Source organism: Phaseolus vulgaris, chromosome 8, assembly GCF_000499845.2.
Source record: "Phaseolus vulgaris cultivar G19833 chromosome 8, P. vulgaris v2.0, whole genome shotgun sequence".
NCBI lineage: Eukaryota > Viridiplantae > Streptophyta > Magnoliopsida > Fabales > Fabaceae > Phaseolus > Phaseolus vulgaris.
In genome coordinates this window covers 51,769,134-51,787,192 of record NC_023752.2, presented here as the reverse complement: position 1 = coordinate 51,787,192, position 18,059 = coordinate 51,769,134, and the positions used below count along the sequence as shown (strand labels likewise).

Below are 18,059 nucleotides of genomic sequence, written 5' to 3'. Positions count from 1 at the left end.
GTAAGGAAATAATTACTAACAAGGGATTAATTGAGAAAAAGAAATATTTTGCAAGAATAAATATTAATTATATATATATATATGTATATATTTGGTACTAAAGTCTGTTAAATATTGAAAAGATTCAGGTTATTGAAAGCATTTAGGTTATCTTTGAAGTGGTCTAATCTACTGTGTATTTTTTTTATTGAGGAAATATGGTAAATAGTCTAATTTTCTTGTAAGTTCAAGGTATATTAACAATTTCAATAAGGTGTAATGAGATTTGTTTTAATGACATGTATAATTATGTCTTGTTAACCTTTTTTTTTTGTTACTTCTTTTATTTCCTTTTACATGTAAGTGTATATATATATATGCTTTATTGCTTAAAAAATATAATCATAATTGTTTACCCTTGTTCTATTTTGACTCTTTCATTAATAATATATAATATAAAAATATATTTTTTACATTAGTTTCTCATGTTGTTAGCATAAAATTGAATAAGGAGAGTTAACCACAAGATCAACATAGTTTATGAGAATCACAAAACCGCCTCCAATGGACATGTTCTAAAGTATTACAATAACTTGATTTTTTTGTGTGTCTATTGAATGTTAAAAACTTATAAAATATATTATCAAGGTATGATATTATACTTTTGTAATTTTATTTTATATATTATTTAGTATTTAATTATTAATATTATTTGATTAATACCGATTCAGTTACAATTCCATCACCGACTAGTTAATCTAAAGCGATTTAATTAAGTATTTAATTTTCAGAACATAATTATTTGAACATTAATCTATTCATTCACGTTCCTATAATATAAGATGCAAACGTAAAATATAAAGCATAAAATATAAAATCTAACATTTTATTTTTAATTGAAATATAAGTTGTTTTTCTAAAAAATGATCAATATGTAATGTTTCCAACTCCCAAAAAAAAATATTACACATATGCTATTTTTTAATTTGCGAATGTGGCTTCTCACATGACAAAAACGTGAGTGAGGGTATGATGGTAATTACATACTGTACTCCAACCTTCACTATATATACCCTGACCTCCAAATTCTAGGGTATAAAAAGCCCCAAATTTCTCCGCTCCCAAACGCTATCGAGCCAAACCCAAACGTTAACTCAGAAGCACCAGCAGAAGACGAAGAAGAAGACGAAACAAAAGCGAACCACTCTCAACTGTCTAACGTCGCCACCCGATTCGTAATACAAATTCCATCCCTTAGATCTCCGTTTTTCCGCTTCCGCCTTTTCTCGCTTCACCGCAATCGCTGTTAGCGTTGTTGTTCTTTCTATTATTGCTTTCTATTCTATGAATTCCTTCGAATTATTTCCGTTTTCGACGCGTGCGTTTCAATCGACGCAGATCACGTTTCGCGAGCTGCAATGGCGACGTTCGAACTGTACCGCAGGTCGACGATCGGAATGTGCCTGACGGAGACGTTGGACGAGATGGTTCAGAATGGCACTCTCAGCCCTGAGCTCGCGATTCAGGTTCTGGTCCAGTTCGATAAGGTGTGGTTTTGAATTGCTTGTGACAGTTAGGTTTCTGTTTCTGGATCTGTTTTAACGTGTTATTATTATTATTATTTTATTTCATTTGCGTCTGGATGATATTTTAGTCCATGACTGAGGCTCTGGAAACGCAAGTTAAGAGCAAGGTCTCCATCAAGGTAACAATACACCATTTTTTCCACTTCTAATTATATTTACACACGCGTATATACATATACATACACATATATACACACACATATGTGTATGTATATATTAGTTTTGTTGTTGAGCTTAGGATATGGTATGTATTGGCCTTTATTTACTCTTCTGATGTTGATTGTGGTTAGGGTTAGAAGTGACTCGAGGGGTTCGAATCTAACTGAATTGAATAACTTTTTGTTGTTGATCAATGTGTTAAGCTTGACTCTCTGTTCTGTATGAGTATAATTTGTAAAGACAATTTAGTCGGAATTAAATCAAATTCTAGTTTGATTGAATTTAAGCCTTGTTTTATTATTGTGGTTCAAAAAATTTATGTTAAAGCCAGTTCACACGTAAAGGAACTAAAACATGAAAGTTGAAATTTGTCTTTAGGTCTGTTTGTGCAATTTGATGTGTTAGGTGTGCACATGAGAAAAGACAACCTAATGTTGTCTCTTTCTTTCTTATTATCCTTGGGCCAAACATTTATTAGCCCACATAATTTTTTTCCCCATTTAACAAAGGAGTTTGGTCATACAACCCAGCCCATTTTGAATGTGGTTGTGATTATTAATTATATCTTTAAATGTTTATCTCTTATATGTTACATTTTTAAATGTTTATGAATTGTAAGATTCACAATTCAAAATATAAGCTCTCCTCTACATAATTTGTATAGTGATTCAACTACCATGGTTAGGACATGCTTATACTTTTTATCCTTTTTATTTGTCAATGTTAGGGAATAGATAAGGCATGGATTATTTTTCTAACACTATCCCTAATATTAATTCTGCTAGTCAATAGCAGATAGTGGCATATAATGGCCGTTCTCAAAAACCTTATCCTTGATATTTGATGTTACATTGAGAACAGTAGGTGACAGCTCTGCTCTGCCACCCTGTGATTGTGGCATTATAGCAGGTAATTGGCAACTTGCAATTAATAAATGAATAAAGTAACAAAAATAATTCGAGGAATTTTGAAGGGCAGTTTTGTTAAATGGTGGTGCCGTTGCTGCTGTGGTGGAATGGCATTGTGGATATTTTGCCAACCACCATATGCAATTTTTTTGAAGGGAGGCCTGCTATGAAAGCACCATAAGTCACAGTGGTGTGTTTATATAGTGAAATTTTGGCCATCTGCCACTGCTGAACACTTGTTAAAGGGTAATTCATTCAAAGTTGTTTTTTAGTTCATAATTGAAGCTATTTAATAGTTCAATAACGCATCTAACTAGGGTTCAAATTCTTGCTAGAAATGTGTCTTCAAAGGAGAATAACTGTAGGGAGCCAAATATCTAATGAATGTCTTTATTCTTTTACAACTACATTAAATAACATATAAAAGGCTCATGCTTTACAACTACCTTAAAGACTTGAACAACTTTCAAAAGGGAATAGAACAAGTAAACAAATCAAGTAGATAAGAAAAAGTACATGAGGATAAGTTGATCTTGATGCTTGTTTGTTTATTTCTGTTAATGGCTTAAAAGGATCTAATTGTTTCATAGTGTCAGTCTGTAGATTTGCTGAAGATATTTTGTTGTTACCTTTACATTGTTCTCTTTTCCCTTTTGCTATGAGTTATGTAGTGTCAAGCTATGACTATAAGGTATAGCTATGAGCATCAGAGCATGCATGAACATTAACACAAGTAGAAAATCAGGTAGAATATTTAAGACTTGAGTGTGTGCATATATATATATATATATATATATTATGGGATCTTGATGTTACAGCGTTGCCAATAATGATTAAAGTTGCAATAGGAGTATTTTTATTCGTATATCTTTTGATTTTTAGTTTATATTTTTCTTCTGATTTTTAGTTTATAGTTTTCTTTTGATTTTTAGTTTATATTTTTTTTTCACTTTGGATTTGTAGAATCTTTTTATGGATGTATCCTACACTTGTAAGGAAGCCTCACTGTTTGTTTGTTTGTTTGTTTCTCCTTTTTTGTTTTTTTTTTCTTGGTTTTCTTCATCTATTCTTTTAAAGTCCCTTGCACTTTTTTGGAGTTACCTATGCACATTGAATATAATAAACTTAAGGCTTGGTCGAGTCTTTCACTCAAATTAGTTGCGACTTAGAATTGGTTCTAAAGTTTTCCCCTGTTGATAGGAGAGACATGAATCCTCATTGAGGTTAGTGGTATGCCTGTGCCTTCCCCTAATCTAAACTTTTGCTCACAAAAAAAAGCTTGATATTTGCTATTTTGTCAAAGTTGGTGTTGAATTATGGAAATTTCATTCATTTGTGATTCCCCCACTGGAGGATAATATAACCACTGTACCAGCTTTATTTCTCTTTCTATGACATTTCTTTTGCTATTTTCATGATTGAGTATATTTATCAAGTGATAAAGTATGCTCATGAAAATTTAAACTCACGGTTGAATGGAGTATGCTGTCATTTGTTATTGGACTTAATAACAAGACATTGATATTCCTATTTGAAAAACTATTAATACCTACCCACATGATTCAAACTGAGAATGCTTGCTTGGTTAGCCATTTATAAATACCTTTTCACTTAATTTTATGGCTTTAAACATTTGAAATTCGTTATCAGGTATGAAGTCTATTGATTATATAATCTGCTTATGGCTGATTTCTGGAAATGAAGCTAAATAAGTGTTATTTTGTTTGTCATGGATTACTATTATTTTTGTCATTGCAACTGCCATTGCAGTCAGATTATTTGATTATGACTGTTAAGGTTTGCTTATGCAGTCTTTTAGACTACAATCTATCTTCATTCTGTTTTCTTCCTTTTTTATTTCTTATTTTGGGTTAGGAGGGGGAAGCGGGCTGAAAACTAGGCATATGGTATGTACATGTAGCATTTTTCTTTGTGCAGATGCTTGGTTGGAAGAAGTTTGATTTGTTTCTTCTGGTGAATCTTTACGTTGGGAAAGGGAAATATAAAAGCTTTTTCGTTTATCAGACTGGATTCTTCATAAAATTTAAACCATTTATCAATATTTTCAAATTGAAGTCTGAAAGGCTCTACAAGGAAACTAAAATGTAAAATTTTTGTAGATTTAGTATCACTCTTTTCTCTGCTTGTTATAAAATCAATAAAGCAGCCTAAATTTTGGTTTTCAAATTATATAGTTCTTATTCTGTTTTGAATAAAAATGGGTAGAGCAAAAGGCCCAATCTTCTCATGTAAGCTCTGCTATATTCTTGAGGCTGATCCTATTAAATAGAATGTTATTATTAATTGTTTTTCCATTTAGCCTTATTATTAGCGTATGTGATAAAAACGGGTGGATCAAAAGTAGAGCAAAAAAATGTTTCACTATCTGAAAATTGTTTCCGCTCACTAAACGAAATAGTTTTTATTTTTGTGAATGGATATGATTATGATCTTCCCTGTTCATCTAGCTCTAAAGAATAAATGTTCATGACTTAAAAGTTCGCAAGCTTAGCTATGCGTGAGGATTTTGTTTTCTGTTACTGATGCGGAGCATATTATCAACATATGGAATTAGCTAAGTTTCAGTCTTAATCTTTTGGGATGCCCAACCACTATTGATCATTCAAGGCCTTTTTTTGTAGTACTATTAACCTCTCCTCTCTATATGCATTCTTTTGAATGTGTTGAAATGGTACTGTTTCTTGTCTGACGGAATATTAATTTGGCTATGGGCTTTTGTGATTTCATGTTGCTAGTGTGTTTAGCAGCTGTACCTTTTAAACAATATGTGGCAGAAATCCTCCAATACCTCCTTTCAACATTTACGCATTCTGTGTTCGATACCGAATGTCTTGGATATGTAATTCTTGAATTATGCTAAACCTCGATGAAATCAATTATTATTTTTTTCATTTTTCAATAACAGGGACATCTCCATACGTATAGATTTTGCGACAATGTCTGGACCTTCATCTTACAAGATGCATTGTTTAAGAACGAAGACAGCCAAGAGAATGTTGGACGGGTTAAAATAGTGGCTTGTGACTCGAAGTTGCTCACACAATAATATGCCCAATTTCTGCCACCTTGTGATGAAGGGGAAATTGTTGCATCTGCTGCTGGTACTATGGGAATGATGGCCAGACCATAGTGACGGACCATATTAACTGGTCTTAAAATTCATGCAGGAACTAGCAACTATTGTATGTTATTATAGATTTAAATGCCATCAGTCTTCATATTTTTAGGTAATTAATGCTACAATGAGAATACCGCTTGGGAATTAGATGAATCCACTCTTCTTTAACTGTATTTTGATCTATTCATCTGTGAGTAAGCAAACTGGGTTATTCTTCTCCGGCAAACTATTATGGTTCACTGGCTAGTTCCCTCACTCTAGCAATCTCTGTCGATTACATCGTAAAATCTGGAATGGAAATAATTTAACTTCTATTATTTTTTACTATAAATTAATATAAAGTAAGGTTGCATAAATGAAAAATACACATGGATAATATGAGAACTAAAGTGTTCAAAATGCCATCTGGCCTTTCCCTCGGATTGAAGCTTAAAGGGAGTAAAAAACGTTTTCTAAGATTCTAACAACACTCGATGGAACTTTGTGATCAAATGCAGTTATTGTTAAAATAAGTGTTAAATAGTTAGTAAGTAGTTGTATTGGAAAATTGTGATATGTTGTACACCATTGAGCTGTACCTATCTCTTTACTTAGGTCTCTACTTTCGGCTCTTCCCTCTATTCATTATATTAAAATTAGTAGGGTCTAGGGTAAGAGAAATGTAATTAAACCCTCTAAAATATATTGTTCTCGGTCTTTTTTTATAAAGTATTCATTATTTGTTGTTTTAATCATTGAATTTGGAACGTCTTATAGGAAACGACTAACTTTGTCAGTCTCTGAAGCATATTTTGTTTCTCGTGTTTTCACACACCCTTTTTTCGTTGCTGCTTGGGGCATGACATCCACACACCACCTTCCTCTCTCTAGAGCAACATCGTGCCTCCTTCACAGGACTCGTCATCTTTGTTTTGATTGTTGGTTCATTTTCGATATATGGTCAAACTTTGGATTTCTTAATTTGTTGTCTTTATTCGCTGTTTTTATTGTCTCTTTCGACCCTAACGAAAATGTCTTCTGGAACATGTTGTCTTCTTCTCTAAAATTTCTAGCATTACCTCTGAAAAACTGAATGAAAAAATTATCTCTCTTGGTTTTCTCAATTGAACTTTGGTTTACTGGCCAATGTTTCCACGATCACCTTGAACAAGATGGGAGTAATGTGCCCTTTGATCAAGTTGAATAGTGGAAGCGAATTCGTTTTCACCTTTGTGCTTTACTGTGACAATTTGTGGAACCAAAATTGTAGGGTACTTTTAAATCGTTTAAAACTTGTAACTTTTTTTAGAAAAATGACTCCATATTTTTCAATCGATATTCAACGCCTTTACGACTCTACCAATAGGCTTGTCTCTCATAAACAAATAGATCATGATAAGATGTCTTTCACGAGTGAAGCTCAATTTGCTGCTGAGGAATTAAAGGTGTTCTTAGAGGCTGAGTCATTAAACGAGATCAAGAAAAATTGGACAAATTTTATATGGTGTTGATCCTCCGTGCCATACATCCAAACAACTTTTAACAGGTGATGAAGTTCCATCCATGGACAACAAGACAACACGACTCCTTGGGGTTCCAACCCTTCAAAGAAGGAATGTTCAAGAACCCGCAAAATATTTGGTTTTCACAAGTGGAAGAGGAGGACACAATGCTAAAGGAGGGTGTGGTGGTGGGGGACGTCCTCAATACTCCTATTGTAAGAGAATGATCACATTAAAAGAAACTAAATCCTAAATCTTAAACATTAAACATGATTAATTATTTTGCAAATCCTAGCTTGTGAACAACTTGGATCTCAAAATCTATAGAAAGTCAAAAACCCATGGAGAATTGACTCATGTGCTTCTAACAACATGGTTCTAAAGTTTTCTCAAAGGAGGTTGATCAAGTTTTTCTTTCCCCTTTCTTACATATAAAATTTGTTTCTTTTTTTAGTTTTGTCCTATTTCTTTAAGTCAATTAACTAAGTCTTTAAGATGTTCAATAACCTTTTTTCAAAATAATTCTTTTGTTATTTACGAACGTGATATGGGACGACTAATTGAGAAGGACATGAATATAGATATCTATGTTATTTTGGAATTAGTCCACATGTGTGTTGTTTTACATTTTTATCTTTTAAACTTTTACATGATCATTTGGGACATCCTCATTTGTTAAAATTAAAAAAAAAATGGTTATGAATTTAGTAGTATTTAGATGTTAGAATTGTGAGTCATGTTAGCCAGGAAACAATTTAGATCTTCTTGGCCTAAAAGGTCTTAATCAAGATGCACTTTTTTTTTCTATTATCCATTCATATATTTGGGATTGAGTGTCTCCTCTATTAGTTTTAGGTATTTTGTTACTTTCATTGATGATTATTCCATATGTACTTAGATATATCTTATGAAAAATAGTTTTTGAACTGTTTTCTATATTTACATCCTTTTTTAGTAAAATTAAAATTCAACTTCGCCAACTAATTAAAATTTTAAGAAGTGACAATACCAAATAATACTTCTTTAATTTCTCTACATTTTTTCAAGTTCACATGACATGTTACACTAGTCTACTTGTCATCACAACCTCAACAAAATGGTATTGAGGTTTCTCGTACCTTATTGGTTGGTGCCAATATACCAGTTTATCATTGAGACGATGTTATCCTAACTATTTGTTTTCTTATTATCAGGGTCGCCTTTTTCTCTCAAGAATAAGGTTTCTTATTCCATGTTTTTTTTTTCAAATGATCCTTTCTTTTGTATTTCCCTCATGTTTGGTTGTGTATGTTTTTTTCATGATTGTCTCTAGGATGAATGAACTTTTTCCCTCTGTTGTTAAACATGTCTTCTTAGGTTATTCTTGGCTTCAAAAAGGGTATCATTGTTACTTTCCTTAAACCAAGAAGTATTGCAGGTCTACTAATGTCACCTTTTTTTAGCAAAATATTTTTCTTTGTTTTGTTTGTCTAAGATGTTTATTCCATCTAGCAAGTTCTCCTTATATCATTAGTTGAGTTTGTTGTTCCTCGTGCTTCTGAAAATTTCAATCATGTTCAACATTCTCTTAAACCCCATCACTTCCTCTTATTACCTACCAATGTGCAAAACCCAAATAATCAATCCAATCTTTCAAGTGAATATTCTTATTCAAGTTTTTCTCAATCGTCACTCAATAGCATGACTTCTAGTAATGATGATTCAGACTAATTCATTGCTCTTTGAAAATGTACTTATTTTACTTGTAATCCACATCTTACTTATAATGTTTTTAGTTATCACATGTTTTCTCTTTCCTATTGTTCTTTTATACCTTATGTATCTTATATTATTATTTATTTCTAAAAATATAAATGAAGCACTTGATCCTCCTGGATGAAGTCAAGTCATGATTGTAGAGGTGCAAGCTCTTGACCATAATAGCATATGGGAGTTAGGTCCCCTTCCACCTAGGAAGAAGAAAATTGAATGTTGATGGTTTTATGTCATTAAAGTTGTACTGAATGGTAAAGTTGATAGTCTTAAATGATTAGTTGTCAAAGGATACACTCATATCTATGACCTTGATTGTAGTGATACTTTTTCTCCAATGACCATTGTTTGTCTTCTCTTTGTCATAATAACTATTCATCATTTATTACTTCATCAATTGGGTATTAAGTGATTTTCTTCATGAATATCTATAGAGAGGAAGTCTACATGGAGCAACATTCTGATTTTGTTTCTCAAGGGGAGTTTAATTTGGTTTGTAAGTCACGTCACTCTCTCTATGGTCTCAAGCAATCCTCATGTGTTTGGTTTGGAAAATGTAGCTACATTGTTCAAACCTTTGGGCTAAATCTTAGGGATGCAAATAATTTTTTACTGTTTTACCTCTTCTAAAAAATGTTTTTACTTAATATATATGTTGATAATATAGTCACTACATAGAATGATGTTGCTAGAATATCTCAATTAAAGGAACACTTGTATAAACATTTTAAAATCAAGGATAATACTTCTTGGATATTGAAGTAGCTCAGTCAAAAGAAGGTGTTGTGATTCTAAAAGAAAATATGCTATAGATATCCTAAAAAAGATAGGTATTATAGACTAGTGGATAGTCCTATGGACCCAAATCAAGAATTAATGACAAACCAAGGTGAATATTCCTTTGATCCAAAAAGATATAAATGACTAGTTTGAAAACTTATTTATCTTACCATTACTAGACTTGATATGCTTTTTGTAGTTGCTATTGTTAGTCAGTTCATGCAGGTTCCTTGTATTGACTATTGGAATGTTATCATTCATATCCTAATATACCTCAAAAGGCTCCAAGACAATATCTACTATATGAAGATAAAGGAAACCCCCAGATCTCTGAGTCTTGCAATGTTGATTGGGTCGGATCCCTTAGAGAAAATATTATTTATAAGAAAAGTAAGGAACAAAATGTAATTGCTCGATCCACTACTAAAGTTATATATAAGGTAATGATGTGCTTTTATTTTGAACTTGTATGGGTGAAATGATTTGTTCAATAACTTAACTTTTATGGGATTCAACAAATAAAGATATATTGTGATAACCAAACTTCTCTCTACATTGCTTCCAATTTAGTGTTATATGAGAGGATTAAACACATGAAAATTGATTGTCATTTTATTTAGAAAATTTGTACTGAGGTTATCGATCTAATTATCAACTTGAAGTTGTGTTAAAAAAGTATTGAAGGAACCTCATATTGAATTTATTTGTTCCAAGTTTAATACATACAATTTGTATGCTACAACTTGAAGGGAATGTTAGAATAAATATTAAATATAGGTAATAAATAGTTGTATGGGAAAACTACTATATGTTGTACTTATAAATTGTACATATCTTTGTACCTAGGTCTCTTGTTTTGACTTTTGATCTTTGATCTTTCCTCTACTTGTTGTATAAGAATTCTATAAACATGAGAACATAAAAGAGGCGTAAAAAAGCCTTCTAGATATATTGTCTCTCTTATTTATCTTAAGTGTTATGAAATCATGTGATTGTAATATTAATGAGTTCTTGCTATCAAATTTTGTAAGATAAAACTAGATAATTGACTACTAATTTATTTGTATATAAGTATTTTTAAAATGAAACAATGATTAATTTACTAATTATGTGAATTACAAACTCATTTTCGAGTTTAAGTTACATCATTAGATAATTTTTTAATTTTTAAATGATTACTTAACTAGATTTATGATAATTTCTAATGTATGTTGTTAAGAAAGTTTTATTAACTTTAGTTAAATTTTGACTATCGTTGAGAGAAAATTTTAAAAGGATTAAATAACTTGAGACATTATAAAAATTTTAACTTATGACATTATCCTTTTTATGACAACTTTAGTTCAAATTCCTTCTTCATGTACCTTGGTCATGACAGCTTGACCATGTTTTATTAGACTTCTTCTCTAATCCTATATCAAAAAGGCTTCATCCTCACCAACACTCTTGCCTTTTGGTTGGTTCTCTTTTGTCTATATTATGGTGGGGTTCATGGTTTTCACCATTCAACAACGAGAGAAGCCAAATTTTGATTTTGATTTTTGTTTTCATTTTTTTGTTTTTTGTTTTTTGTTTTTTGTTTTTTGCTCCATGTTTTGTATGTGTAACTAAATCCATTACAAGTGGAGCTTTGAACATAGTTGTCCTTCCTAGATCATATTCTCGTTGTTAATGACAAACCCCACGGTCTTGATAACATTAAAGGAGGCACCACTCACGTCTGCCTCTCGTTTATTTTTCTTAACTTGACTTTGAAGTACAATGCAAAACAAAATTGTTTGTTATATAGAAAAATGAGACAATGTTTGTTTTTTTCTTCCTCTACAACATTTTTAGTTTTCACTACTTGTGATGCTCTCGTATCTTATTCTTCTGCATTAATATTTTGTGTGTTAAGAGTCCTTGGAAAATATTGCAAAAATAAGGCTTACTAGGAATAAACCAGACCAAACCATGATTAAAAATGTTTCACTAATTGTGATCTTGTCATGGTTTTCGTCTTAGCCCTCTCTTATGATTAGAAATGATAAAAAAAAATTGCACCAAAGATATCCATGGTAAATTCACAATAAATATTACATATGTACCTATAATGGATACTCATGGATAACGAGTATAGATATTTTAGTTACATACTTATTAAGGCGATGTGTATGGGTATTATGATATTAACCGTACACATACTCATTATCCTTATTTGTGTTTTTATGTGGATATTTTTTTTTTAAATCAAACAATCAAAGTAAAGTTATTAATACGAAAAACATTAACAATTAATTTTTTTTAGAATTTGGTTTTATATTTTTATTTAGAATAATGAAATTAAATTTGTTTTTTAAAAATATTAATTTTATTTAAACTTAGACTTTATGGTTTGTTAGAGCATTTGTGATATATCTTATCCATTATTTTGGACTTCTTTAGCCTTTAATAGCGTTGTTTATTGATATATTGACTAGGATTGATTTTAGTGAATTTTATTAGTCTTAATTATTAATTCTTTATTTTACATATTTTATTTTCTACTTTAATAATCCCTCATGTTTATGTACCCCTATAAATTTTGTCTTACGTTGTTTCTGGTATTTCTTTGAAAAATTGTGGTTAATACTATAATAAATGAATAATTTTATAACAAAACCTTGTAGATGAATTTAATTTCATCACTAAATTCGTATTACTAATGGATATGTAAATTCATTATTGATTTTTTCACATCGGTAAATATTTTAATAAAATTGGCACAAAAAGAGGGAAAATTTTCAAAGGTCAATTATCGTGAATATGATTGTTTAAAAAAATGTCAGGTTATGATATTATTTATTTCATAAAAAAAGTTGGTGCAATGTAGGAGGAAATATTTGAAGGACAATTATTAATAAATTATGTCATTATAAAAATATGTCAATTGATAAGACTATAATCCATCGAAAAATTTGGCATCACATAAGTAGAAAATTTTCAAAATCTAATTATAAATAGATGTTGCCATCAGAAAATATTGTTCATTGATGACACTATAGGATTATTCGGTAGGTTTAATAAAGGAAATTAAAACAAAACTATCTTATAATAGATTTGTTTTTGTTTTCGTTGCATGTCAAACTTGATCAATCACTCCAAACCCCAAAGTGAGGAGGAGAACTCATAAATGGAGAAGCAGATACACTTATCACGAATGGATAGGCATGAATATATATATATATATATATATATATATATATATATATATATATATATATATCGTGCTAGGTGAGTATTCATGCCTTTGTTTAATCTAAGTTAGGGCTCAAAAATAAAATGATGAATTGTGAGAACCATATAGTTGGGATTGAACATTGTCACCGTTCTAATTCTTTATAATTTTTTATGAAAACAATTTGTGCTCATAAGCTTTTACAAATCGAAGATTTTGGTTTAGAGTTTCTTATTCTTGTTAGTAAATTAATATGTATGTGAAAAAAATATGTATAGTATTTATGTTTTGTTGTTACTTGTAGAACTAATATGATGTGTTTAGGAGTTGTTTTCTTTTTATTTTTTAAGTGCAACTTGTAATTTGTATAGTTGGATTTAATTAGGTTATTCAAGACCAAATAAGAGTTAGTTAGTGTGACCAAGAGAAATGAGTGCAAATAAAGTTTTATGGGTGCAAAGAGAAGGCAAGAGAAACATGTGTTACAATAAGGCAAGGAAAGCATGATCAAGCACATCTATGCCATTTGATTAGGGATTTGAATTTCAAATTCAAATTTCCCTCTCACTCTCTCTTTAATTTTTTACCAACAAACTTGGTTTGTTCTAGAATAGGAGTTTGCATTTGATTTCATTGTAATTAGTATTTGCATTTGATGATGCCTTGTCCTTTAAATAACTTTTCATAATCTTGTAAAAACACTTTTAAGATATATGAGAACTTGAGCATTTTCAGAACATTACTGTGTGAATAATTTTCTTAGAGTCTTATTTTGATTTCTAGGATTCAAATGGTGATTCAATATTTGGAGCTTATCTTGGAGGATCATAAAGTCATCTTCTTGTTCTTCTTCAAGTGGAACATAATTTTACTTCCAATCCCAGTCTTCTCAATCTTTTCTTATTTTATTTCATTCAGTCAATCATAATTCTTTAGTTCTTCTCATTGTTTAAGTTCCTTTCTTATTTTTATTGTTCTGATTTCATCTTTAATTTGAGATTTGAATCATTTGACTCAAAGTTGATCATGAAACTATTCCATGATAGAAACACATAAGAAGACTTTGATTTTACTTCTATTATATGTTCATATGTTGTTTATATTTAAATTTAGTTTTTCTCAAAATTGATGTCATTTAAATTTAAATGTTATTTGATATGATTTTAAGGTTGACAATATTTGTGTGATTTGAGCCAAAATTATTGTTGGTTGTTAATAATATTTCACTGAAGCTTATTGTTGATAATATTTCAATGATTTGGAGAAAAAAACTAGTTCTTTAATTATAATACAATAGGGATTTGGATCAACTTGATATTAGTAAAACATTTTACTAGACAATAATACCAACTATAATGTTTTTTGGTAATTTTAGTTCACACTTTTAATATGTATTGACAAATGAGTAAATTTGATTGCATATTTAGAACTTAGTTATGCAAGATATATATGTTGATAATTACATATAGATGTATTTTTTGGTAATTTTATCTATAGTTAAGAACGTATTCAAAATTGACCTCATTTATAACTTTATTTAGATGGGTCTCATTCATAATCTATCAACACATTTATTTGTTAGTAACTTTTTATGAATGTGTTTTTCAATATTTATTGATAAATATTCGTTCATCAATAATTTGCTACAGTGTTTTCCAACTAAAATGTTGTCAATAATTACTAACAAAACTATTAATCGTTGGTAATTTTTATCGACAAATTTATGTCTTTTATATTACTAAATTTTTAAACTTATCGACAAAAAATGGCCATCAACCATCAATTATAAGCAAATTTCTTATAGTGATTAGTATATACTTACGTGCTCATATATATATATATATATATATGTGTGTGTGTGAATACCTTGTAATAAACACTTTAATATAAATAATATAGTTTGAAACAAAAGGTCAATAATTGCGTTGAAAAGTGGAAAAGTACATGAGTGAGTAATAATAATATGCAATGTTCAATTTTAGTGTGAATATATATATATATATATGGATAATAATTCATATGTAATGTTTAATTTACCTACGAATGTAGATTTGTTAGTAGTAATTCATATGTAATATTGAGTTACCTATGAATGCACTTATGTGAGTAATAATCGTATGTAATGTTCAATTTACCGATGAATATAATATATGTGGATAATAATCCAATGTAATGTTAAATTTACCTATGAATATACATTTGTGGGTAGTAATCCATATGTAATGAATTACATACATATACAAATATGTGGGTAAAATTCGTTTGTAATGTTGAATTTATCTACGAATATCAGATTTGTGAGTAATAATTTGTGGATAAATCTGAAATTTTTTATAGTGTTATTTATTAATTTCTTTAATATAATTTCCCTTTAAATAGCATGTGGATTCTAAATATTGTAAATTGATAGTAAGTTTTCGGATTTGTAAACAATGGGTATTTTGTGGTGTTACTAGTGGAAAGTCAAATAAGTTGTAACACATCTAACAATAAATTAAAATTGAAAATAATAATCATTAAATAGATTTATTTTTATATATATTATTTATTTTTACATTTTAAAGTTATATTAGTATAACTAAACACAATTGTAATTGTTATAAGATTTTGATCATTATACATGAATTCACTCCCACAATCTTTAGTTGACTTATGTAATATCTCATAAGTCAAAATTTTGTCTGATGAATCAAGTATTCAAATATCATTTTGTAAATTTCCATATGAAACTTATGGTTGTCAAATCCTAACTTATTTTCACTAGTTCATTGTAATATAAGTATGTTAATTTCACTATCAATTTATTATTCACAAATTTTATAGTTGAATTTTAATTTGAAGGGATTTAAATCATGTATGAAAAATAAATATTTTGTTTTATGTTTGTGATTTTGTATTTGGATTGGATGACCGCCTTTTCCTTGTAATCTTAATAAGTGCAAAGTTATTTTTTAAATAGTTTAATTTTTTATTTTTTTTAGGTTGTTTTTCAAAATATGAAAATATTTTGGATAAAGTAAGTGCGTAAAAAAAAATATTAGTAAGGGTGTTGATATGTTTACATTGTCAAAGTAAAAACATACATTTCACATTTTAATAAATTAATATTTTGTTTATTTTTATTTTATTTTTTAATTAAAAATATTATTATAATTTTTTTAAAATGTATGTTTTTTTACAAACATTCTAAAATTTTAGAAAATTAGTAAGGTTTAAAATTTAAACTATTTCAAAAAAAATTTAAAAAAAAATCAGTTATGTAAAATTATATGAAAAATAAATTTATTTAAAATTTAAAATTTAAAATTTTAATATTAACTTAATATAAAAAAAATTATCTATTTAGTACTTATTACATCAATATTAAAAAGATAAAAGAGATAAAAAATAAATTCAGAGAGACAAGATGGGAGGGAGAAACATACAAAAATAAATAAATGGAGAGATAATAAAGAAACAAGTAGTCATATCTAGGTAAATGAAAAAAGATGTACAAATTTTTAATTTTTATTTTTTAAGATTTGAAATAAATACTTCTAATACTTTTAAAGTTCTAATTCCTTCTAAAATTTATATACAAACATATTTTACCACTATATATTTTATTTTTCCAAAAAAAGGTTTTCTTATAATTTCTCATTCAAACACAATATAAGTGAAAAGTAAAGAAGATTGAGGTTTTCTGAATGGAGTTTAAAATCATTCCATTTAATATTTCATATAAATAAAATTCACCTTATAATTGTAATGTTTGTGAGTAAAAAATACAAAAATTTATTATAAATGAAGTAATCAACAATGTTGAATTTTTTTATTTTATCATTAGATAATCCTTTGTTTTTATATTAAATAAGACTATTATTTTTATATTAAATCAAGACTAAAAGACAATGTCAAATTCAACTTTTTTTCAAAAATTTTTTTAAATGGTATTTGCTAAGACCTTGTAATGGGTCTTGTCTTGTTAAACACTTTAATTTTTTTTTATATTTGGGACTCCGACTTCAAATTTTAATTGTGCATAGGGTTTTCTTGAACTCCCTAATACAAAATAACCTATTACTCTCCCCTCTGTCTTTTTGGAAAAATGTGTATAGTCAAAGTTTTAATTTAAGGAGTGAAAGATTTCGTAATTATCACTATTTATTGCAACTTTGTTGTACAAACACACATTTGAATGTAAGGAGAAGTGAGTCATCTTCCTCGTGGGTACAATTATCGTCGAGAGCAATAAGGTTAACCCTAAATCCTAAATTAATTATGCGTGTGTATGTTTTTATTTCTCGTAATGATGTTTTAATTTGATTAAACGAGGGATAATTATTCCAAAACAGATTAATTGCTATCATGAATTGATAATTAAAGTTCTATAGTAGTATCTTTTGTTGGTGTTTTTTCTTTCTCGTGAAATCGAAACTTTAGAATTTGTGCATAATTGGTAATAAAACACTAATTGAAAAAATTTTAGTGTTAAGAAGATTATGAATTGTTAAGTGAGACTAAAAAACCTTTGATACAGTCTTAAATTTGTAAAAATTCAAAATCGCATTTGGCGACTAAGTAACTCATATTAGGAAATTAAGCTTGAATGCTCTCTTTAAGAGAAGATGGTAACAAACTACCAATTTCAATTTCACTCAACAATAATATCTACAACTTAATATATAATCATTTTAGTAAAACACATATTAACTTCTTATTATTATGTGATGCTTTCATGTGTCTTTCCTAATTTTAGTAATAGAAAATCCATAAACTAGGTTTGAAGGTCAACATTTTAGTTATCTCTTTGATTTTTAATTAAGATAAAAATAAACTTCGTGAAATGAGTATAACTTAAAAACCATACTTGTAGTTGGTTGAGGTGAGAATTGCGTATATTATATGTAAACTAGAGATAAACTAGAACTGGATAATTTTTTGTGAGTGATTTACTATGCTAGCAAGTATATTGTTAAACAAAAATGAATAGAGTAAGGAATTGATATTGAATGAATTTCTCCAAAAATTCTAATATTCACAAAATATATGAAAATTATCATAATAATATTTGAATTATTGAATAAGAATTGATTTATT

The 18,059-nt window shown here is 28.8% G+C and overlaps 1 protein-coding gene across 1 annotated transcript; it reads left to right on the top strand.

Moving 5' to 3' along the window:
- Nucleotides 1-1,076: 1,076 nt before the first annotated feature.
- Nucleotides 1,077-5,944, top strand: LOC137824418 (transcription initiation factor IIA subunit 2). Its single transcript, XM_068630059.1, has 4 exons — nucleotides 1,077-1,214; nucleotides 1,378-1,526; nucleotides 1,634-1,684; nucleotides 5,559-5,944. Exons 2-4 carry the CDS (start codon nucleotides 1,398-1,400, stop codon nucleotides 5,697-5,699), a joined length of 321 nt encoding a protein of 106 aa, XP_068486160.1. The 5' UTR covers nucleotides 1,077-1,214; nucleotides 1,378-1,397; the 3' UTR covers nucleotides 5,700-5,944.
- The last annotated feature ends 12,115 nt before the right edge of the window (nucleotides 5,945-18,059 follow it).

Excerpts from the sequence above, each read along its gene's own strand:
- LOC137824418 (XM_068630059.1), top strand. The coding sequence starts at position 1,398 with ATGGCGACGTTCGAACTGTACCGCAGGTCGACGATCGGAATGTGCCTG. Across the intron at positions 1,527-1,633 it reads TTCTGGTCCAGTTCGATAAG|TCCATGACTGAGGCTCTGGA; the intron begins GTGTGGTTTTGA and ends ATGATATTTTAG. Across the intron at positions 1,685-5,558 it reads AGAGCAAGGTCTCCATCAAG|GGACATCTCCATACGTATAG; the intron begins GTAACAATACAC and ends TTTCAATAACAG.